At 41.3% G+C, this 23,499-nt stretch overlaps 2 protein-coding genes and 1 pseudogene across 3 annotated transcripts; 1 reads left to right on the plus strand and 2 right to left on the minus strand.

The window, feature by feature from the left end:
- Window positions 1-158: 158 nt before the first annotated feature.
- LOC124193234 lies at window positions 159-1,664 on the plus strand (annotated as a pseudogene).
- Window positions 1,665-3,899: 2,235 nt separating this feature from the next.
- LOC124193236 (endocuticle structural glycoprotein ABD-4-like) lies at window positions 3,900-4,740 on the minus strand. The gene is made up of 3 exons (XM_046586964.1): window positions 4,629-4,740; window positions 4,374-4,564; window positions 3,900-4,300 (listed from the first exon to the last, which is right to left on the minus strand). Exons 1-3 carry the CDS (start codon window positions 4,635-4,637, stop codon window positions 3,991-3,993), a joined length of 510 nt encoding a protein of 169 aa, XP_046442920.1. The 5' UTR covers window positions 4,638-4,740; the 3' UTR covers window positions 3,900-3,990.
- Window positions 4,741-7,083: 2,343 nt separating this feature from the next.
- LOC124193237 (F-box only protein 21-like) lies at window positions 7,084-9,712 on the minus strand. Of its 2 annotated transcripts, XM_046586966.1 has the most exons (9): window positions 9,428-9,712; window positions 9,129-9,371; window positions 8,670-9,069; window positions 8,400-8,581; window positions 8,020-8,335; window positions 7,838-7,957; window positions 7,504-7,777; window positions 7,256-7,419; window positions 7,084-7,182 (listed from the first exon to the last, which is right to left on the minus strand). In XM_046586966.1, exons 1-8 carry the CDS (start codon window positions 9,586-9,588, stop codon window positions 7,265-7,267), a joined length of 1,851 nt encoding a protein of 616 aa, XP_046442922.1. In that variant the 5' UTR covers window positions 9,589-9,712; the 3' UTR covers window positions 7,084-7,182; window positions 7,256-7,264. The 2 variants fall into 2 exon arrangements, with proteins under 2 accessions (XP_046442922.1, XP_046442921.1); XM_046586965.1 differs by having other exon boundaries at window positions 7,084-7,419.
- Window positions 9,713-23,499: the final 13,787 nt, after the last annotated feature.

The following is a 23,499-nucleotide window of genomic DNA, read 5'->3' on the forward strand; positions in this document are numbered from 1 at the left end:
TTTTAATTCAATGAAGAGACCACTAAAAATATAAAGAAGAAAAATAATGAAAAAGTTTTTTTTCTGAAATAAAGGTTCATACGAAGCAAAAATAAGTTTTCGTTTTTATTCGCATTATTGGCGTTGTTGGATTTTTTGTTTTTCGAAATGTCCGGTTGTTATAACAACAGTTGCAGACGACAACGGAACTGAATTATTTGATTTCCTTCAAAAACGAGTTAATTGCCAAAGAATCTCGAAAAATGATTTCGGAAAACTTTAGTAAAGCTATTGAAAAGATTAACAACAATGATACTAGTGTTTTGCAAGAACTTATAAAATCCCGTGACGTTGAAATTGACGATGAGGATGAGCATGGAATGACATTACTGCAACATGCCGCTTTTAAAGGGAAACAAGATATTTGCCAGTTGTTCCTTGACCTGGTAAGTCTAACTATGTTCAATGTATCAATGTTGTTAATTTGATTGACTTTTTTTTCTCTAAGGTAGCTGATGCCAATGGAGGTCATCATGAACACAAGTATACTTCCCTTCATTTTGCAGCTGTCTGGAAATTTCGATATTTGTCAACAATTACTTCAGTGTGGTTGTAAACCTGATGTGGTTAACTCAGTAGGCAGAACTGCAGCTCAAATGGCTGCATTTTTAGGTAGGCTAGTCAATTATAATGTTTGTACAGATCATCCAAAACTAAAATGAATTATTTTGGCAAAACAGGGAATCACACAGTTGTTTCCATCATCAACAATTCAGTTCCATCGATCCAGTTCACCTTTTGTTGACTATTCAAAAACTTCCTTTGCTTTACGATAGCCTCACAAAAGTGAAAAACGTCTTGGAGATACTTAGCGAAAATCAGATGAAGCGCAGCCAAGAAGTCAACGAGATCCTCGCACTTAAATACCACTATTTGCGTTTCCTAGTCGAAAGAATGGCCAAAGAGCAGCAGCAGCACCCCGACAAAACCGTTTTGGAGTTATTGAATCAATATGTTAAAGCATTTTTGAAGCAACGTCAATCCGATGGTTTTCCCGAGTTTATGGACAACTTCATCCGCGAGTCGATCCGCACTTTCCCTTTCAAGGAGACGACCATCTTCCGCCAGTTGCTGGTCAATCTGTCCAAGACAAAAGAGGAGACTCCACTAGCTCTCAATCTTCTCACTTCCTGCATGAACGGTCAGCGTGGATTTCAAGATGACGACGCCTGTGCCACTTGCGGCCAAGAGAAGGTAGCCAGCAAATGTTCCATATGCAAATCTGTGCAATATTGCAACCGCGATTGTCAAAAGTTGCACTGGTCTATCCACAAAAAGGAGTGCGACAAGTTGGGCAAGCAATTTAAAAATTTGGAAATTAAATCTCAAGACTCCGAGGCGAAGGCTGCCTATCCGGAAACCAGCAAATAGAAATTTTGATTATGTGGGGTTTTTTTGCATGATCGAATTCGATGTATGTTCACCCCGTACGTTTCCTTTTTAATCTACAATTGTCTACAGCGGACCCCTGTTTGTTTCCATATTTAGCTAACCTATTCAGTTGATTACGGTCCAGTCATTTACGTGCGGTCCCATTGTTTTTATATGGCGAAAAATCTGCTTTGAATGGCCCCCATGTTATCGTCGCATTCATCCAACACAAATACAAACCTTGTCATGCCTCATTTCTGGTGTATTTCTTTTCTTAGACTAAAAAACCAGCCACTAGATGGACATTATTCTCTTGCTTTCCTCCACATCCACATATTGCTACACTAAATCTTCAAATGTCTACCCTTCACTTAGAAATATTTCCCTCTCACCTTAAAACAAGGAAATACAAATTACGCGAAACCAATTACTGGTTTTTAATCCACGAAAGATAATTGAAAACTTGTTGTAAGAATTTATCGTATAGTTTAAAAAAGACAATAAATGAGCCCTGCAATGAATGTAATCTCTTTTTGATAAAACCAACCAAAAGATAAACTAGCAGCAGGTTTTTTCCGTTTTTATTTCCCCGAATTAAGTGTCGTTGGTTTTGCGCGAATCGGTTTCAAAATGCCCGAAAAAAATGGAGTTACGGTCCACCTACAAACAAGCAAAGAATTTTGGAGCCATGACAACATCAGAGTCACCAAAGAGCTCCTGACAGTAACTAAAACTCGGGGGTCGGGGCTCGGGGGTCGGGGAACTAAAACTCGGGGAATGGACTCGGGGGTAGCAATTTTCCCCGAGCTTTAGTGTTTTCAAACGGAGTGACGGGTAAACAAAAAAAGACTAAAACTCGGGGAATGGACTCAGGGACGGGGAGTCGGGGAATGATTTTTTGGGCTTACGGCGGGCTGACGGGTAAACAAAATACGACTAAAACTCGGGGAATGATTTTTTGGGCTGACGGAGTATGGCACGGTACGGCCTATTCGGCTCACATCTATTTGATGGAAAATACTGAAAATATTTTTAAAATCCGTTAAAATCAAATTGCGGTGATCATTTTAAAAATTATTTTTAAAATTATTTTTAAAAATATCGATATTTTTAAAATCAGACCGCAAACAAATCAAAAAGATTTTGAAAATCTTTTTTTTTTCTTTTTTAAAATTTTAACTTTGTCTTTCACTCAACATCTTAAAAAGATTTTAAATGTTTAGTAACGAGTTTAGTTTAGACAGCGACTCCGGGAGCGAATCGGACGTGACTGACGACGACATGGGCAGTAGCAATAGAGACCGGTATGAAACATGCGACATGGATTATAGCGAATTTGACAGCAGCAGCGACACTGGGAATGATTTACCGGACATCAATAAGGATTAAGGACTCGGTTGATGACGACTTGATTGACAGCCCTGCTGTTGGCGGGAGCCAAGCTGACTGTGACATTTCTACGTTGGAAGATGAAGATGATTTTGTCATCACCAGTGTTTGCAGTGACGACAGTGACGTGAGCGGATATCCGTCGTGTGACAGCTGTGGCGATAAAAGAGAGATGTCTTCGGACGAAAGTGACGACGAGAACTTTGAGCTAATTAGAGATTATCGCGACGTTAATGACGACGGTCCATCCGAGGAATTGACGCTGTCTGTGACCCGGTTGATCCTTCGACTTGGAGCCGATCCTAATGCGGCCGACTCGCACGGAGCGACTCCTCTCCACTTGCTGGCCATGAATCGTGGCAACCTCGCTCAATCTCGTCTGCTGCTGGAATACGGAGCCCACATTGACCAGACGGACGGAAGCAGGTCGACACCCTTGATGCTCTTTCAGGAATGGCACAGCCAAATCACCAGTCAGGGGAATCCCGATCTTAACCTCCAATTCCTCATCGGCTGCGCTCTGCCACTGCCTCTTCGTTGTTTGGCTTCTCAAGTCTTACGCCAAAGTGGAATTCCATTCGACGAGGAGAAGATTCCACCAGTCCTTCAGTCCTTCATTCAGCGTCATTAAGAACATTCCAATGTGATTATTGTGTCAGTGTTTGTTTTTTTTTGTTTTACTTTTGATAGTAGTTGTCACTGTTCTGTCAGTTGATTTCAATAAATTTCATTAACTAAGAAATATTGTTTCGCCTATTCATTTGTTTGATTGTTTGCTATTGCTAAGTACCAGAGTTGATTGCTCCAGAGGAAAAGTTTCGTAGCTAACAAATTTCTGACATTATTAAAAAGAAGTATTTTTCTTCTGCTTAAATTGAAGTGAGGGCAAAGGACAGAAGAGGGCAATAGTAATATTTAACAGTGACTAATGCGCGTATAAATAAAAACAGTATATCAGTATAGAATAGAATATATCAGAAGAAAAAAATCCATTTGTTGGCTAGCTCATCGCTTCATGAAGCATTAACTTTAACTTGTTCAGCTTTTTTCTGACAACCTGTGACGGTGACCTGTGACCATAGAAAGCGAAATCCCCCCAAAAAATTTGGAAAATACTTTATTAATTTAATCAAACTTTGTCATGGTACAGGTCGTGCAGCTAAGGATAACACACGGAACGTCATGAAGAATTTAATAGGTATTGTAACTCGTGCTGCCTGCTCCAGTACGGTAGTAAGGAAGGGCAGGGGCAACTGGGAGTTCGTAGACGTGGACGGGAGCGACGGGCAAGTGGTCGCCTCTTGGTTGGAATCCGTTTTCATCGGCGGTCCAGGTCAGAGTGAATTTTTCGCCTTCGGGGGAGACCCAGTAAGAGGATCCAGCGTTGGTGTTGCCATAAACGTCGTCGTAAGTGGCTTTGCCATAAGAATCGTAGGCGACGCCTTGCATCTTCTTCTGCACCTGCGATTCCTCGTGGGTCGTGTAGTCCGATCCAGAGTATCTGCAAAATTAACAAAATTAATTTTTATTATTATTTCTCTTAATAACTTAATTTAAAGAGAATAAGGACTTACCCCCATTTGCTGCTTCCGTCGAGATTGCGGACGTCGTGTTGGCTGGTGATGGTGATTCCACCATATCTGCTGTCCTTGTTGTAGCCGGAAGAACCGTAGCTGGGAGACGTCATGGAACTGGAATCTTTGTAGTTGGATGGGTAGCCGGAAGGAGCGGCGACAGCAACGGCCAAGAGAGCAGCGACGATAAACTGAATAAAAACGAAGTTTAACTTTTCTGTAAAAATAATTCAATTTATTGGGTGGATTAGTTACCAGCTTCATGTTGCTTCGATTGTTTGTTCCTAAGAATGGTGCTGTGGAGGGACAATCGCTGGACTTTTTATACTGGCCGGTACTCCCATTTCATCTATCTAAATCGCTTAGTAAAAGGCCGTCAGTCTACGTCTGTCCCGGTTTTTCTTTTTTTAGTCGTTACTATCACACACAATGGCAAGGACGGCCGCGCCCATTGCAAATTCAATCCCATTTCAATTTCGAAATTTTAGAGAAGATTTCTCAACTGTGATAGTATGTAAACCGGTGCAACTGTTAATGCATGCAAAATTTCGATTCTAAAGCTCAGATTATGTAAACGTTGGCGATATTTTTTGGAGAGAATTGGAATTTACTTAAATAGTAAGATCGATCCTTGAATCGTCCTTGTTGTCGAAATTCCTTGAATAGCACTTTCGAGGCTTTATTGTAATCGAGCGGTTATATCATACACTGTTGCAAGAATAAAGCGAAATTATTCACACAGCGTTATCTATCGTAGAACGTTCAAACAGAAGCAAAGAGTTGAACTGCATGTTTGATCTATCTTTATCTCCCATGTTCCTGCATGGGAAATGAGGAAGGATAGGGGATGTCTACAAGTATATAGTTTTACTTCGATTTATCAAAATTTGCATTTCGGGAATGGACTTTCAAACTTGTACAAGTAAAGGCTTAACTTGTTATTTAAAAATCTTTGTGTACGAAAAGCTTAGATTGAACGAAACAGGTTAGAAAAAGGCGATAGTAAAAATATTGAATAATAAAAATTCAATGTAACTAATGCGATTTCATTCAGCGGCGCACGCACATTCTAATCTTGACCCACACTCCAGTAAATCTCAGCACAACCAGAATAGTCAACTCACGTGATTTATTCGGTTTCATTCTGTCTGTCACAATAAGAAAAAAAAACACAACTCAGACAAATGGGTATCAGCTACGGGTGATTTTGCCACCTTTCGTTTCGGCGGAACCTGAAAACCATTTCATGTTGGATTTTCACTTTTAGGTACTTTTTTGTTCTTTTTAACTTCCAAAAATTTTCGACTCTTAACTTGAAAATACATAACTGGAGTTGGTGTCGACTATATTCTTTTCAATTTCACAAGTCCATTCATCCTCTTGAATGGTATCGGGAAATTATTTTTCGATAGTAGAACAGAAAACGTTAATTTTCCTATAATGTGTTAGCTATCGCTTCTCATCGGTAACGGCGTAACGCCATTCTTTTAGTGCAAAACATTTATGGTTTCGGTCAATCTCAATCGTTACCACGAACGAAAAGACAAAATTTTATTTTATTTTTCATCCCGAAACGGCTGCAATTTTATCACCAACTAGGGCGAACGAGTTTCCGAATAAGTAGGTAGTAACTCTTAATCAATGCCAAGTGCGTTCCTTTCACTCCTCTGTTCGTTTGTTTTTCATTTTCCGAATTTAAGAAAATAGTCATTTTGAATTTTTACGAGCATAGGCTAGGCCCTATTCTCACATTATTATGAATAAAAGTTAACTGGATTTTAATTTGGGCTTTAGAGTATGGATTCTCCTCTTCTTTCATGCATAACCGATCGGAAAGACCTTCATCCTACAAGACCTTAAACTTCCTCACCATTTATTGTAGGTATGTATTTTCAAATAGCTGAAATAATAATAGTTGTTTAAAAATATTAATCATTTCAAGGTGACCCGGCGTTTCGGAGTGGCCGGGGTGAAAGCAGCTCTAGATTAGTTTGGATATTACGGCGGACCCAATCGATCACCCATGCCCAGTGTCAGTGCAGACGCTAGTCAAGTGATTACAATAGCATTTATTGATAATGAATTTGTTCCGCAATTACGGTAGTTTTGTAAAAACATATCCCCCAAAATTAATGCAACTTTATAATTTAGAAAATACGAATGCTATTTTCTAATCGCAAAGAAAGTTCTTTATTTTTTAGATATAATATAAAAATGTTCTTAAACCAAAATTAAAAGTTGATTTCCTACTTACATGTGACTATCAGTTAAATATGATTGGTCATGTGCAAAATTGTTTAATCTTTTACCATTATTCATAATTTACGCAAAACTAGAGCTTTTTAGTATATATTCGAATAAAACCATGTTATGGTTGAAGCTAGGAGAAATGTAAATACTAAAAGATACTAAAAACTAGGCCACCACTATACACTATACAGGTTTTCCTCAGCTAATCGTGATTAGGGGTAAAGACTCTTATTTTCATTATGGGAATCTATTCGATTAGTGTTTCTTTGTCTTCTAAATGACTGGAATTCAAAAGTAATTTAGCTCTGCTTCATGAAGCAGAGCTAAAATGAAACTATTTGGCAACAAATTCTAACGAAATATATAATAAATAAAATATCTAATACTGGCTATGTGTTTAAGCAATGTGCAATAATAGAATCAAATCAATATGGATAATTAATGAAGCAACTTTTCGGAGTTCTTCGACACAAAAAGTTTAATTTAACGGAATTTAAGTTTTACGGAACTTTCAAGCCGACGACGTTCAACTTTCACAACAAAAAGAAGCTTCCAAGTTATAAGAGAAAAAAATCAAGAAATAAAAGTGAACAGTCCGTAAAACCCATTAAAAAAAAGAAAGAAATATTGACCAGTTTGAGTTATCCAATCAATGATAAGGTGACTGCTTCATCCTCGGGAAACTGGGCTCTTTTCTCCGCATTCGGCAAGTACCTACGGCCGTCGAATCTCTCAAAATGAACCCAAATTTTATCATGCTCGATGGGAACAGCCGCAGGAAGGAGCTCCAAGGTTTCTTTAAGAAAACAAAACAAAAAAAGATATTTGGATGGTTATTTAATACTAAATCTTAGTGGTCCAGAAACGCATAATTGGTTACCTTCAGGAACGTTTAATTGAAAATGGGGGTTAGATTCATCACTATCAACCATCAAGATATGATAGTGCGGCTGATCTTGGCTTTCTTCGTCCGAATTATTACTAAAGGAATAGCTTGTCGCCTTGGATTTCCATTCATTCGATTCTTGAAACTTCACATTCCAAGACACAATAACGCAAGGCTTCCTACAGTTTCTTCCCCATTTTTTGTAATTGCAAATCACAACGAGACCAACTGAAAATTTTAACGAGGACGGCCGATGATGAACAGTTTTCTGAAAAAGACAAAACAATAATGAAAGGGAAAACTTTGCATTTTCAAGATATAACCTCACCGCTGCAGCGATTTCAGCTTTTTGTTCGTTGAGCTTACTGATACATTCCTCTAACATTTTCGATGGACTCCGAGAATAATAACCAATAAAAGGTTTAAATTCTGGAGACTGAAAATAATTCTACAAATAAACAACAAGAATTAATCGTATGAATTTGTTTATACAATAGGTGGATATCATACTTGAAGTAGTTGGATTGCATCGTCTAATTGGATGCCCAAACGGATACAGTGTTCTGCGTAGCGCGTGATTCTGTTTGGGTCTTGGGGCGACATGGAGCACCCCAATCGTACATAGAATGACAAATTGTCTCTCATCCTTTCCAGCCCATATATTTCATCATATTGGTGCCTTCTAAAATACGTTAAAACTTCTTGCATTCTAAACAAAACCGAGTCGACTGACACTGCTGGTTGTTCTCTGAGGGATGGATACAAACTTGACTGGTTTAAATACCCTCCACGAAAGACGTCAATATAAATACTATCGTCCTCTGACCTAACGAAAGGAAACCAAAGAATCTTACAATGTTAAACTGTATAGCAATAGTTTATGCTGTTACCCGGCTGAATCCTTCCATCTAAGAAGAAGAAGAGGACGGTTCATAATAATGAAATTCGGGAGATTATTTTCTCTATCATTCTTGTTACAATAAACCGCCTCACAAAGAATGCCCATTTTCCAAGCCACTTCCTGATAGATGGCACACAAAACTGCTGGACAACCTTCCTTTCTTTCAAACGCCTTCAAAGTATGGAGAACGAACGAAAAATATAAATAAATAACGATCAGCATTGCATTTTAGCCAAATTGATAAAGTTGGAAGGCATACCTGTTGAAAATTACTATAGAGTCTGCGATCAGTATAAAAATCTGGAAATTTTTTAAAACCCAATTCATTGAACATAACTTGGTTTATGGAATCCAAAATTTTAAGATTTTTCTTCTTTGGATCATCAGTGCTAGCACATGATACTTTTCCCACTTCCAATTCCAGCAGTTGTTTCACTCTATCAGTTATTTTTTCAACTGAGCTTTCCAGGTCTTTCAAACAAGTTTGTCCTTTTCCATGTCCCAATGTTGACCACTGTGAAAGAAGTGCAACTCCCTCAAACAGAGACTTTCGAGATTCTGGTTGGGCCATAAAATCTCTCCACTTTTTGTCCAGTATAGACATCCTCACTTTGACTAATACATCTTTGGCATAGTGAAGTGTGGTTTTATTTTGTCTTCTAAAGAAAATCAAATATTGGTTATGTTTAAATTTCTACATGAATTAATTGATAGTCACATTTTCTTGTCATAGATGATTTCTTCAAGTTCATTCTGGACATATTCAGAAATGGGAATGGGATATGACTCCGCAATCAACTTGTTGATCACAATGAGGGGAGATTGACCCAATGGATAAGCTACAGAGGACATGTTTTGAACAGCTTTTTGAACTTCTTTTGCTTTCTTTAATCTCATAGTTGTCCACTCAAACCAAACATTTTCATAGCAATTGGGAGTCTGCGAAAGAAAATTGCCCCACCTGTGCAACAGTTTTTAATTGTAAAAAGAAAGCAAAAACATTATTAGTTTTATCACCTTTGAATGAACTTGAGCCTCCATAGCTCATCTGATTCTCGAATAATATTGTATAAAGGCCGACATGAAACCATAAGACTTTGCAAGTCAGATATGGAAATAGTATCCAGTGAAAATATGTAACATATTAAAACTTCGTTAGGCAAAGAAAGAAGACTCATTTTTTTAAATCTGAATCTATTTTTCGACCTGAAATACACAATGCCTGTTTAATGTGTACGTTCAAATTTCAAAGTACGAAACGGACGAACATTCGATCGGTTTAGAAATTTAACTACTGATAAATGATTTATTTGGGCATTTGGGTTTAGAAAAATCATTGCGAGGGTGCCAAATCTTAAAAAAAAATACTAGATAAAAAAATGAAATTGAATAAACAAATAAAAAACCGCAAAAACAGGCAAAAACTAAAAAAATGTTCGCGAAATGGGGTGAAATAAAAAATATATTTAAAAAATAACCTATTTCATGATTGGGATCTATGGCTCTTTCATGGTATTGGAAAAAATTGGAATTTTGAAGTTTGGACTTTGGAACTAGCAAGGGGTCCGCAACTCAAATTTACTTTTTATTTTTTTTACTTTTTCCTTACTTTATTTTTCCTTTTTTACTTGTGAGATAGGCTTTCCTTCAAGCGAAAATAAAAGGGTAGGGAGGGGATGGGGAGGAGGGGGGGTTCGTTCGCGCGCGCCCTTCTTTTAGCACGTAAAGTAAATTTCCTTTTTTTTTCCTTTTTTCACTTTTTTTTGCTTTTTTACCTTTTTTATTGTAGTAAATTTGAGTTGCGGACCCCTTGGGAACTAGGAAGGAAATGGAAGTTTGGAACAATTTGGTGGAAAGTTGGAGCAGGGCTAGAATTAATTCGAATCAATTTGAATTCAATTCAACTTGAATTGAGGTGACGACGTCGTCACCCTATCTGTACAGATATAGGATAGGACTCCATAAATAAGACATTAAAACATTGGTTTACTAGGGTTCTTATGAAGTTTTCAATGAGCATCAAAAAATGCTAGACGGCAGAATTTTATCACGTCCCCATTTGATGTGTTTCACTTAATTTCACTTATTGTCAGCATGTGGCACATCTGACGTGCCATCACAAAACTGTAAATTGATCATTGAATTTCGTCCCGTTTAGCTATTTGCCTGTAGGCAACTATCTATACGCCTTGACTGGACTAGCCAACAGACCAGAGTATACATATCGATTGTGAATGTATTGCATAAAAAGGTGAATTACTGAAATTCTTTGATCAATAAAATAATCTCATTCCATAGTTTTCTGTTTTCTATTCCAAAACGATGGCGACTTTTATCTTAGGATAAAATAAGACATTTTCTAACTAATAATATAGGTTACAATATTAACCAGTTACTACACAGTTACTACACCGTGGAAACTGATGGTTCCGGAGCAGCGGGTGTTTTCGTCTCGGTTTTCGTCCTGAAGAAACGAGATGATACCAACAGTTCCAATAGAAAGACCAGGAAAGAAAAGCCGCCACCTAGGCCGAGGATAATAAAAGAACTGGTCATGTCGTAAAGAGTCAATTGGCTTTTCTTCGGTCGGTAGGTCTCCCTCGCCAAACACTTGTCGATCGGCTTCAAATACCGCTTGGTAATTCGAGAATAGAGTCCCGTTTCACGCATCGTTTGGAGCCTGTTAAAGTGTCGGATCGGTGAGAAATTTGTCATAACCCTTTCAGAATGACGTAATGTACCCTTTATTAATTGTGGATAAATGAGGAAAGTGTTTAGCGACGCCGAAACTCCAAACTTGTGAATAATCCAGTTCTTTTCCAAAGGTCAATTTGCATTCGCCACGAACCCACGATGTTCCGCCATGCTCTTGTACACCAGCAACTCCCCAAGTCTCTTGACCTGATGAAAGCCAATCAAAAAGATGTGAAACCCATTCTGTCCATTTCTTTTTGGTTTTTTCCCGTGACATAATAAAAGATGTAATGTTACAGAAATATCTTATTACAGCAGTTGGAGAGTTTTTTTGTATTTCGACGGAGGCAGTTTCACACAAGTCTCTACCTGATGTAGTAGCTTTTCCGGACTAATCACGACACTTACGGTGCAACTTGGGTGGCGACTTCCGCGGCCGTGAATAATTCAGCGCAATATTTCTGGTGGTGGTGCAATAATCCTTGTCCTCCATAAGACCCAACATTCGGAAATAACAGTGTCATTCGGCTTCAGCACTCGGCTGAAAACCACCAAACTTCTTGCTGTACTGCGTAGGCGCTTTCGTACAAAATTAAGAAACAAAATTAGATTTCGAGTGAAACAACAGGTGAAAACTGGTTTGTTGTTTGGTTTCTATCGCAATTTACAATTGTTATAGTTCTATGACTCAGCAACCTCGTGACGTGGCGACATGTCAGTTTCACGTCATCCCTCATCAACACTTTGACTTACTAATGAGTGCGTGAAGTTAAAGGGTCCAATCAGTGCGCGAATCAAACCGAACAGCACGAAACGCGATGGCGACCAGCGTGCCAAAAAAAAACAAATAACCCATCCATCCACCTTATACTTGGTAAAACTGTCAGATGTACGTATGTCTTTTTTAAATATTTATGCTATCGCGAACATCAGACATCCGCGCCGAAACAGAAATGTCAGACATATGGTGAATAAAGGGACTCATCTTATTCGCGCGATTTTTAAATTCAACTTATTAAATCATATTAGTTGAAGTTCCATTTCTTTTGAATCAACAGAATTTACTGATGAACTTCATAAATACGGCGATTACTACAAGTTTGGTATTTGTGACAGACTGACGAGGTAATTAAACATTAGGCTAATGTTCTGATTTTTCGTATTATATTGCTGTCGATTGTCGAAATTGTATTTATAATCTTGCTTTTAAAGAAATCTTCATCGTCACTAACAATTTTATCGTGATTTTGTGTCTTGTGTATTTTTGTTTACCCCACGTTAATTTGATACGAAATGTCTCTGGTTATGTTATCTGTATAGAATGTGCAGCAGTCAACGCTTTAGATGCGCTGTCGAAACGCTATTGTTTCACGCAAGTTAAATCTTTCGTTTATTTGAATTTTTTTTAAAATTCAGTACAACAACACATTATGTAACAAAGGCTTTGATTTTTTAAAATATAAAATAGAAGGTTTGAAACATTCCTTTGCCTCAAAATACTCCTCGCAAATACAGTTATAATAATTACTTGTCGTTTAACAAACCAATTTCAATGTTGGGCCATTTGATAAGTTCAACATCGAAATGCCTAGATATTTTGGATTAACTGATACCGGCAAAGAAAAGAAGAAACTGCGTAAGGTCAAATACCTGAATCCTTCAATAAGCTGTTGATCCTGGACAGCAATGACGATTGAGTACTTCCGCCGGATCAGCTTCAACGCTTCAACGGATTAATAATGGATTTAAATCTCTCTACAGGAAGGAGATTCCGCTAGAGTAAGAAAACAACTGGAAGAGAAATAAAAATGTTCAAACAAGGCGGTGATTGACCAATATTCTTCATCGGAAATTCTTATTTCAATACAAGGCAACTCGAGTATACTCTTACAGATCCAATAAAAAGCCGAAGACTGATATTAACGGCAATGCCTCAAATAACTGATCATTTTTGCAGATGGCTTTAAATACCTGCGAAAAATAAAATTAAAGTAAATAAAACCCTCGACTAATGTGTTATTAGGTTAGTGATACAGTGATAAAGTAGGAATGGGATATTGTTTAAAAAGAATTTGGAAAATTTTCGACCCAAAGTTAAATAGATTTAAAAAACTGGGCCAAATCGGTCATGAAATATTGCAATAAGTGTCGGAAAAGAAGAACTATTGCGCAAATTATCCATAAAATATAAACATGATCGACGATCGAACATTATGTACTTCAAAAAATAATTTAGATGACATCCATTAAAAACACAAGGGAAGAGGAGCCGTTTGGCGATCGCAGCTCACATGGACAAGGTTTTGGCAGCAAATGTATGGGGGATTCCGACAAGATAATCCACGATGGATTATCCCAATCGAGAAATCGATAATCTCGTCAAACAGAACGCCACTCCGCACCATTACATAACCCAAGTCATAATCTCCTAATCCTCTGCCGCCACAGTTTGAAAGAAAAGGATAATCCTGCCACGCGCGGATGTGGCGGCAGGAATGTTTGCCAAGAATTTCTACTCGATCGACCAATAGGAAAGGAGGTCAACTGTCTAAAAAAATGTTTCCTCAATAAAAAAGAAATCGAAAAGGTGGAAATTTCGCATCGAAGGAGTCGTCTGCTATCGATAGGTGTACACCTGTGTCTCGTAGCTCGTAATAATTTTGAGAAATATAGTGTAACAAATTTCGATCAGTGTGTAATTATAGTGCTCATCTAAGAAACAAAGTGTGCTTTCTCTTGTAGTTCCACAAGTTGGGACAATAAAGGGTGGCATCAAGTCTTAATTTCTCGTGTTTGTTTTTGACTTTTTTCCCCAGTGAAATCAAAAACCCACCCCCCACTTCCACTGTCACTGCCACCTGACGGTAGCAGGTGACATGAATGAAGAGGAGATCAGGGCTGCAAAGGCGGCCGCCGCTAGCGCTCGGGCGTCCCTGGCCCCGTTGTTGCTCAACGAGCAGGGGATCGCAGAAGAGCCGGAACCCGATTCGATGGAAGAAGATTTCTTTGGGGAATCGCGTACGGAAGAACAGGAGGCCACTACGGAAGCTGAGAAAGAAGAGCAAAGGAGGCGCCGCAAGGCAGCTGCCGATAAGTGGCTTCGAGACAAGGGTTTTACCATTGTGCAAAGAGGAAAAAAAGGAGAACCGTCCAACAAGCGAGGCAGAAAAGACATCGAAACCCCAAGCCCGGCAGGAGAAACAGAATCATCTTCTCTCCCCTCAAGAGGCAAACCACCACCAATTCCTCCCCGTAGGTCAGAAGCGACCACGGAGTCAAGCCAACAATTCAAACAGCCACCGGCCAACAGAATGACAACCTCATTCGAAACCCGCCTTGTAGCAAAAGAAAACGACATGATCGTAGATCTAAAGAAGGTGAGCCCGATTCTAATCAATAAGCGCCTTAGCGAGCAAGTAAGCAAGGGCTCAGTCTCCAGCTGGAAGATAAACCCGGGTGGCTCGTTAACCGTTGTCGCAACGGGCGCAGCTGAGCTACTAGAGGTGATGGCCATCCAAACCATGGGATCATGGACCATATCGGTGGTACAAAAAACGTGCAAAGGTGTAGTACATGGAGTGCATCACCTCATTACTAAGGAGGAGTTCCTGGAAGAAGCAAGTGCAGTCAACCAGGGCAACGTCGTCAAAATTGTAAACGCAGCGCGCATAGAAAGCCGACCCGGGGGCCCATACAAGTCTCCAAGCAGCGTTATTGTCACGTTTGAAGCTGCGGAGTTACCTGACTCGGTTAAAATACTGAACAGTATACACCGGGTATTCCAATACATCCCAGAGCCTACCCAGTGCTACAAATGTCGCCGGCCGGGACACATTGCCAAGGAATGCGGAGGAAAGCAACGGTGTGCAAGATGCGGAGGAGTGCACCTCACCAAAGACTGCACGGTAACGAGAGAGCACTGGAAGTGCCCAAACTGCAAGGGCCCCCATAGTGCAGCTTTCCGTGGCTGCCCCCAGTGGAAAGAAGCAAAGGCTGTCATCAGAATAGCAGTTGTGGAAAACATCCCTCGATCTGCAGCAGTGGCCAAAGTAAGAAGTGGTCAATCATATGCCGCGGCAGCAAAAGCAACGGATCAGAGCGATACACAAAAAGAAAAAACCTCGGAACCGAAAAACGCAGGCTCCTCCGACGAATCACCAGACAAAAATGCACAAACAACCGAGCCCCTCCAAGAGGTGGCACAGCAAAGAGGGAGAAAAGATAAATTGTCCAGCGCAGAAAAAAAGCTGGAAGCCTTCATGAAGATAATGGCGCAATTCATGGACATCCTGAGTGCATGCACCAACAACCAACACCTAAGAACCCTCGCCGGAGCAGCCAAAGCTCTGTTGACACACGAAAGCAGTGACAACAGCGACAGCAGCAAAGACGACCAAAGCAGCGACAGCGACGATGTCGAGGAAGAGGAAATTACAACTGCTCCCTTCACTACAGGAATCCAAAAAACACCAGAAAAGAAGAAAAAGAACAAAAAGAAAAAAAAGAACAAAAGAAAGAAAGAAGACGACCCCGTTGCAGTTAGCACCGCCAGTGTACAAACCAGCCAGTCAAAAGACGCCACATGATGACCAGATCTACAGCTTTCTCTTTTAACAACCCCAAGACTCAAATCCGGATACTCCAATGGAATGCAAGGTCCCTTAACTCAAACGGAACCGAGTTCGTAAAGTTTTTATCTGAAATGACATCCCCTCCAAATATTATTTGCATTCAAGAGACGTGGCTAGACGAGTCTAAAGAGTTCGAAATTGACGGCTTCAATCACATCAGAGCGGACAGAAGAGACAGGATTGGAGGAGGAGTAGCGACTTTTGTCGCCATCGGCACCCCCTTCAGACAGATTGATCTGCCGCCATCCACACTAGAAGTAGTCGCAGTAGAGGTTTTCACCGACGGAAAAAGCATCTCCATTTGCAATATCTACCACTCAAGTCAGGAGAACGATGTGCAAGTTTTTGAAAATATCCTCAGAGATTTACCCCCAGACTCCACTCCTTTTCTGTGCGGAGACTTCAACAGCCACCACGAAATGTGGGGAGGAAAGAAAAACGACCACAAAGGGCTCAGTCTTGTATCTTTCATCGAAGAAAACGGGCTAGTTGCACTTAACGACGGGAACATAACGTACAGATCCAGTTCAGGAGCATCCTCCGTCCTAGACTTGACCATAACAACGCCAGATATTGCTACAAAGTGTAGTTGGTCGGTCGTATCTGAATCAACGTTCGGCAGCGATCACCACCCAGTAATGACAAACATCGCCATACCGGTCCCCGTGGAGCGCAGCAACAACTCTAGGTGGAATTTTAAAAAAGCTGACTGGGTCGGCTTTGCTCAAACGTGCGCAGACTTATCCTACATGGACCTCTTCTCCACCGATATTGATGTTTTCAATGACAATGTGACTCACGCCATCATCCTAGCAGCCAGCAACCACATCCCAGTCGTGCGACAAGGTCACCACAAGCCGGGCGTCCCATGGTGGAATGCAGCGTGTGCAGACACCATCAAAGAAAAAGAAAAGGCCTGGGTGAGAGCAAACGCATCAAGAAATCCAGACGACTACAAAATATACAGCACTTTACGTAACAAAAGCCGATCGGTGATGCGAAACGCGAAGAAAGAGCACTGGCGAGCTCACTGTAGCACAATAAACAAGAACACAACGTCCCGTGATCTCTGGGAAAAAACCAACCAAATGCTGGGGCGAAACAACAAAACAAAACCGATCTCGGTGCTACTCGACAAAAATGGGGCGTGTGTTACGGAGTCATCAGCAAAAGCCAACCTATTTGCAAAACACTACAAAGCAGTAAGTAGTGACACCAACCTTTCAGAGTCCTTTCTCCAACACCGCCGAATCTCCGAACAGTCCATGGAAGATGGTGAAGCGGACGAGCCGGACGGACGGATAGGAGACGCGGAAATGAATGCAGATTTCTCAATGCAAGAGCTGACGACCGCCCTAAAAGAAGCAAAAGATACAGCAGTGGGATGCGACCGAATATCTTTATCAATGCTACGCCACTTACCGGATACAGCACTACGTACGCTACTGGCCCTGTACAACGAGTCCTGGAAACAAGGCACGCTACAGAAAGGATGGAAGCACTCGCTGATCATCCCCTTGTTGAAGCCAAACAAAACTGCATCGAAACCGGAGTCATACCGGCCGATCTCGCTTACCCCGGTGCCATGCAAGGTCCTAGAGAGAATGATTAAGATCAGACTCTCTTGGTACCTTGAGAAAAATCTCCTCCTCGCCCCAAATCAAAGTGGTTTCCGACGAAACAGAGGGACTATGGACAATTTAGTGAGGCTCGAAAACTCGGTCCAATCAGCCCTAAACAACAAAGGATATGTGATGGCAGTCACGCTCGATCTTGAAAAAGCCTACGACATGATCTGGATAAAAGGACTAATTTACAAGCTCAAAAAACTCGGCATAAGAGGCAACATGCTCAAGTGGATTACCTCCTTTTTGGTCGGTCGGTCAGCACAAGTATCGTTAAATGGAACTCGGTCCGAGCTCTTCTCCTGCCTAAACGGCACACCACAAGGAAGTGTCATCAGCCCGTTATTATTCATTATCCTCATTAACGACATTGCCAAGAAACGCCGCTCCTGTATGTCGGGAATGTACGCCGATGACATTTTCATCTGGCAGAAGCACCGAAACTTAAACTTCCTGAGAAAGAAAGTAGAAAAGGACACACAAGATGTTATCGACGAGCTCAGACTATGGGGCTTCCTAGTTTCGGCAGCAAAAACCGGAGCAATAGTTTTTTCCAAGCGGAACATACCCGAAAATCTGAGCATCACAGTAGACGGAGCTAGCATCCAAGTGCAAAAGTCAATCAAACTACTGGGCATGACACTCGACAGCAAACTAAATTGGTGCAAACAAATAGACGACGTCGTCAGCAAGTGCTCAAAAGTTTTAAATTTACTACGCCTCATTTCTGGAACGAAATGGGGCGCACACGCAAAGCCCATGCTACAAATATACCAGGCCCTGATCCGCTCAAAACTCGACTATGGAGGAGAACTCATCGAGTCCGCCTCTATCACAGCAAAGAAAAAACTGGACAAAATCCAAGCACAAGCGCTGAGAACAGTGGTGGGTGCGCCAAGGGACACTGCAACAGAGGCCCTGCTACGAGAGACGGGCGAAATGCCCTTGCACCTTAGGAGAAATCTCGCCAGCGTCAAACATTATTTAAGGTGCTACGAGGTGAAGTCTGACCTGCTAGCAGAAAAAGAAGAGTGGTTCAAAAACGCCAAGCAGTGTTTTCTCTCCAGAGTCGAGTCCGTGACAAACACCTTGGACCATCATCCGAAATCAGCCGAGAAATTATCCATCAGCAAGCACCCGCCATGGCAGGCTCTGCTTCCAGAAGTTACGACGTACACACCAAACGACCTGAAATGGCAAAATGTGGTCCACATTTACACAGACGCAGCAAAATCAAAAGACGGGCGATGTGCTGTTGCCTTTGTGGTACCAGAAAAAGTCATCGTTGAACAGAAGCGTCTGGTGGACGGTTTGGCGACAGCAAAGTGCGAACTCGTAGCAATACACCTGGCAGTAAAGTGGGCAGAAGCACACGCAACACTGGGGAGCTTTGTTATCCTAACAGACTCAAAAAAGGCATTGCAGATACTCAACTCAAGTAGTGAAAACAACAGTGTCAAAACAAGCACCGTGGACACCTGGCGAGCACTCTCCAGAGCTGGCACAACTGTCAGCTTTTCGTGGGTAAAAGGACACAGTGGAATATCCGGTAACGAGCAAGCTGATCGTGCTGCCAAAAATGGGCTGGAACTAAAACCCAGCCTCAGCTGCAGAAGAGACACAAACGACATCCGTGAAAACGTTGAAGACCTCCTCCTGAACAAATGGCAAGGCCTCTGGGACAAGCCGAAAATGGAATGTGGACGTTTCACCCACAGACACAGTCCAGTCGTGTCAAGAATCGCCTCCCTGTTCGGCCAGTCAAGAAGTGAGCAAGTGTTCTTATCGCAGATTCGCCTCGACATGCTGCCGCTAAACTATCGTCTGTTCAAACGCAAAAAACATCCGACCGGTCTCTGCAGCAACTGCGATGCCGAAGAAAAAGAAAATGTCGAACACGTACTGCTGGCCTGCCCGGCGTACGCAAAGAAGCGAGAAGAAATGATGAACGTAGTGAGCGAAAACACTCCCACACTGCAAGAGCTGCTAAATTTCAACGACGAGGTAACTCTCAAAGCCGTTTTGGACTTCTTTAATGCCATAGGCATCAAAGCCCGACTCGGTTTCTAGCAAGAGAAACCAAAAACCTAAAGCCGGTGCCCAGCATTCTCCCTAAAACGCATGTGCAAGTGGCGTAAATAGGCCTGCCGGCCTGGAAACGTCAATCCCCATCTCCAAAAAACCAACCAACCTGGAAATTTCGCATTCTGTCTTTGGACTTTGTTCACTCCACATCTTTCTCAAAGGTCAGTTTTCTGTTCGTGTCTGTTCCTAGTTCTGAGTTACGATTTAATTTTGAAGTGCTAAAGTAGTTAACGTTGAACTTAACTATGCATACTTATGGTAATTGTAATTTCTCTACTCTTATTCTTTGTATCTAAGAACATGATTTAATCTAACTTTGTTTACTTGCAGATTATTATCCAGTTGTTTCCGCACTTCGAAATCTTCTTCCGGGTCAGGACGTCAGCGCCACTTTTACGACGAGGTCCAGCTGGAGCTACTGGAAGCAGAGTTCACCAGAGATCCATTTCCCAATCGAGAAGGTCGTCGCCGCATTGCCCAGTTGATTGGCGTCTCTGAGAAATCGATTACGGTATGGCATTTTCATTTTTACTTTTTAATTCACTTACCTGAAATTAATTTGTTTTCTTGATTGTATCAGTGGTGGTTTCAGAATAGCCGTCGACGTAACCGCCAACTTGGATCTTCAAGAACCGCAACTTCAACTCGCGAAACAAATCGGCAACATCGTCGATCACCGCCTTACGTTTCTCGTCAACGTCAACAAGGTATAAGTTTATATTGGATCGAAAAGAAATATGGGATTGATTTAACTTACATCTTTTGTTTTAAATTTGCAGATACTTACGACTCCGCTCAAGTCCTTCCAACTCCTGGATTCTATTCTCATCAACCGGTAGTTCCAGCCTCCATGGAACCAATAAACTACTCTACGTCCGGATCATCATCGTCGTCTCCACTTCAATCCGAATGGCTTCCTTCCAGCTGTCCACAAGACGTCGTTAGTCCCCAGTCCAACTACAATAATTCGGATGGAACGCATCAGCAACCTCAGCAACCACAGCAACAAGACTATTCCTCCTACTACTGGAACAACTGGGAATACTCTCCTCCTTTCTATCCAACTTCTTTGACCAATTCGACTTCTCTCCAACACTCCAACACTGTTCCTGATCCGTATTCTTCGTCTTACAGTTATTATTCACCTGAAATAACAAATCCGTATTATTATCAGTCGTGTACGTAAATATGTTAATTGACACATGATTGACAATAGAATAAATCACGATAAATATCTTAAAAAGCTTTTACCTTTTTTTAAAAAAAAGTTGGTGAATCAGACGTTTCCTATTCGATGGCTAATAGATAGTGCCGTGCACAGAGCACGAATGAATGCCAATGATGCAAATTTCCCGTTTTAAAAAAATTCTATTAAAATTAAGCCCTCCCCACTCGCCCCCCGTGATAAACTAAAATTATTTAAACTGTTGAGAACACTTTGCCAACATCTAAATTTGGTATGCCATGTATTTCTAATACTGCACTTTAAACGACGTTCGAAATGTGCAAGGAAAATATGTAAGTGAACACAGCAGGAAAAAAACGAAGGACAAACGTCAAATGGAATCAGAAATCCATGTACAATACGAGAAATACCCAAAAGGCCCAACATTCCTAAGTCCTTACCATCTCGACGCTGTTTTCTTTTCAACAATTTCAAAGGTTTAACGCCAAAGTATTACAGCATGATATTGCGAACTAACATTGCGATTGCGTTTTTTACGCCACATAGCTATATTCAGCCGTTGAATTTTCGGTCCGCTTCAGATACTCCTTTTCAATCAGTGTCTCAATGCACTTTTTTATCAAGATAATGGGAGGATCGAAACGGGTTTTGGCCAGGTTACTCGACACCTCCCGAATTAAGTCTTTGTGGAGAAGAATCTTCCTATCTTTCATGATTCGAACGATTGTAGCCTGGGGAAACACAATAAAAAGAAAAGTCAGATCTCTAATGTATTACGCTAAAATATTCATAAATTTCTTACCTGAAGGTATAGATTCCTGTCTAAGTTTACGGAAGAATGCGTCGTCTCGGTTTCTTGGACAGTCTGCTCCTTCTTGACAGTGTTGTTAATACGAAACTTGGTTCGTCTGTTGCCATAATCCATATTGAGGGAAATGACTGTAGGAGGTTGGAAAACTTCGACAGTGTCACCAGTTACTGCCAAAAGCTTTGAGTTTACCAATGACTGAACGGTCTTTTGGAATTGATCCGAGTTTAGCTTCGTGGCTTCCATGAGTTCTCCACAAGTCAAGGAATCGGTCTTTTGAAACTCAAGAAGCATGGCCATTTGGAAGGTGATTTTGATTGATTTGATTTTGATTTATTTATAACGCGCATTATCCAAATAAAGTTCTAATGACGCGGAAAGTACAGTCAGGCTAAAAGTCACAGAAAAAGCATAAGACACATCAATCGAAAAGGTGCTTGAATAAAAGAGAACGAAACTTGGGGAGTGTGGTGGCATTACGAACAACAAGAGGGAGTCGGTTCCAGATGGAAGGAGCGACCTTTGCAAAAGATCGATCACCAAGATTGACATGGCGAGTGCGAGGAACGCGAAGTAGAGCAGATGAAGATGAGCGTAGGCTGCGTGAGTTTTCAAGAGGAATGATTATACGAGTCAGGTAAGTAGGTGCGGAGCCATTTAAACAGCGATAGGTCAGGGTGGCAATACGAAAAGTGATTCTGTCGTTGACACAGAGCCAGTTAAGGGAGCGCAGATGGGAACGAATGCTGTCTCTCTTCCTCACACGAAGAATGAGACGAGCGGAAGCATTTATCACGCGCTGCAGCTTAGAGAGCAAAGTGCCAGGAAGACCAGCGAAGAGAGAACAGGCATAGTCAATTCGAGAGAGGACAAGAGACTGGACAAGGCACTTAGTAGTAAGAGGATCAAGAAAGCGCCGAACTTTGCCAATACGCCACAAGTGAAAGAAAGAGGACCGACAAATATTGCGAATGTGGGAGGACATCGAAAGATGAGAATCAAAAGTGACGCCAAGGTGTTTGACTTCAGCAGACGGTTGAAGAATGCCGGAGCCCATTTCCAGCGGTAGAGGGGCAAGTTTGTGGTCTTGATGAGGTGAGACGGCGTAGAAGAAAAGACACTTAGAAAGGTTGAGGATGACATGTTGATCAAAAAGCCATCGATCAGTGCGACAAGTCCAGTGACTAAGGTTTGCGATAGCAGCCCGTTGGTCAGAGTGGTTGGTTTTAGAGTGTAGTTGGAAGGTGATTCGACCATTTATGTCATCAGAATACTGATCAATAATGACGCCATCAGTTGCGGTTTGTTCGGGAAGGGCAGAAACCAGTAGAATAAAAAGGATTGCACCATTGACGGAGCCTTGAGGAACACCATAAGGAACTGGAACACTCGAGGAGAAGCAGTCACCAACACGAACACACTGGGTGCGACCGGAGGTTCCCATGGTGATGAAGTAACGCTTTTTCTTTAATTTCAGTTTCAGCTCTCCGTAACTCAAGTGATAAAGCCATGTAAGCTTCCGGCCGTCAAACTGTAGACGATAGAAATCTTCAAATTCTTGGACCGATTTTTCCAACTCTTGGGGTACGGCGAAATCGGTAGGGCAGAATTGTCTAGGCCACGCACCGGTTTCCTTATGTTATATTCCCCCTCCTTCAGATGGCTTGTCACATTCCCCCCCCCCCTCCGAGATGGCCCCCAGTTCTCCCCTAGTGTGATCACAAGAAGATCAGTCTGGACACACCTAAAAAGCTAGTAACAAGCCGATTTAACCCGTGCTTAATACACAAGTGTCACACAAGCCCCCCCCCCCCGTCTGTCTCAAGTCATTACAAGCAACGATCAATATGATACGTAACGGAAATGAGATGAACATTTTTTATTTGTAGATTTCTTCGAATTAAACTTAAATAGATTATTCTTACAACGAGGTTAACGAATAAAAAAAGGAAAGACTGAATCACCTGTCTTGTATAATCTTCAGGTTTTTAATTCGTATTCCTATCGGTAAACACTTTTAAATTTATTGTCCTTGTTCTTTCATGTATTGACTAAGGGTG

The sequence above is a fragment of the Daphnia pulex genome, chromosome 4 (genome assembly GCF_021134715.1).
Source record: "Daphnia pulex isolate KAP4 chromosome 4, ASM2113471v1".
Taxonomy (NCBI): domain Eukaryota; kingdom Metazoa; phylum Arthropoda; class Branchiopoda; order Diplostraca; family Daphniidae; genus Daphnia; species Daphnia pulex.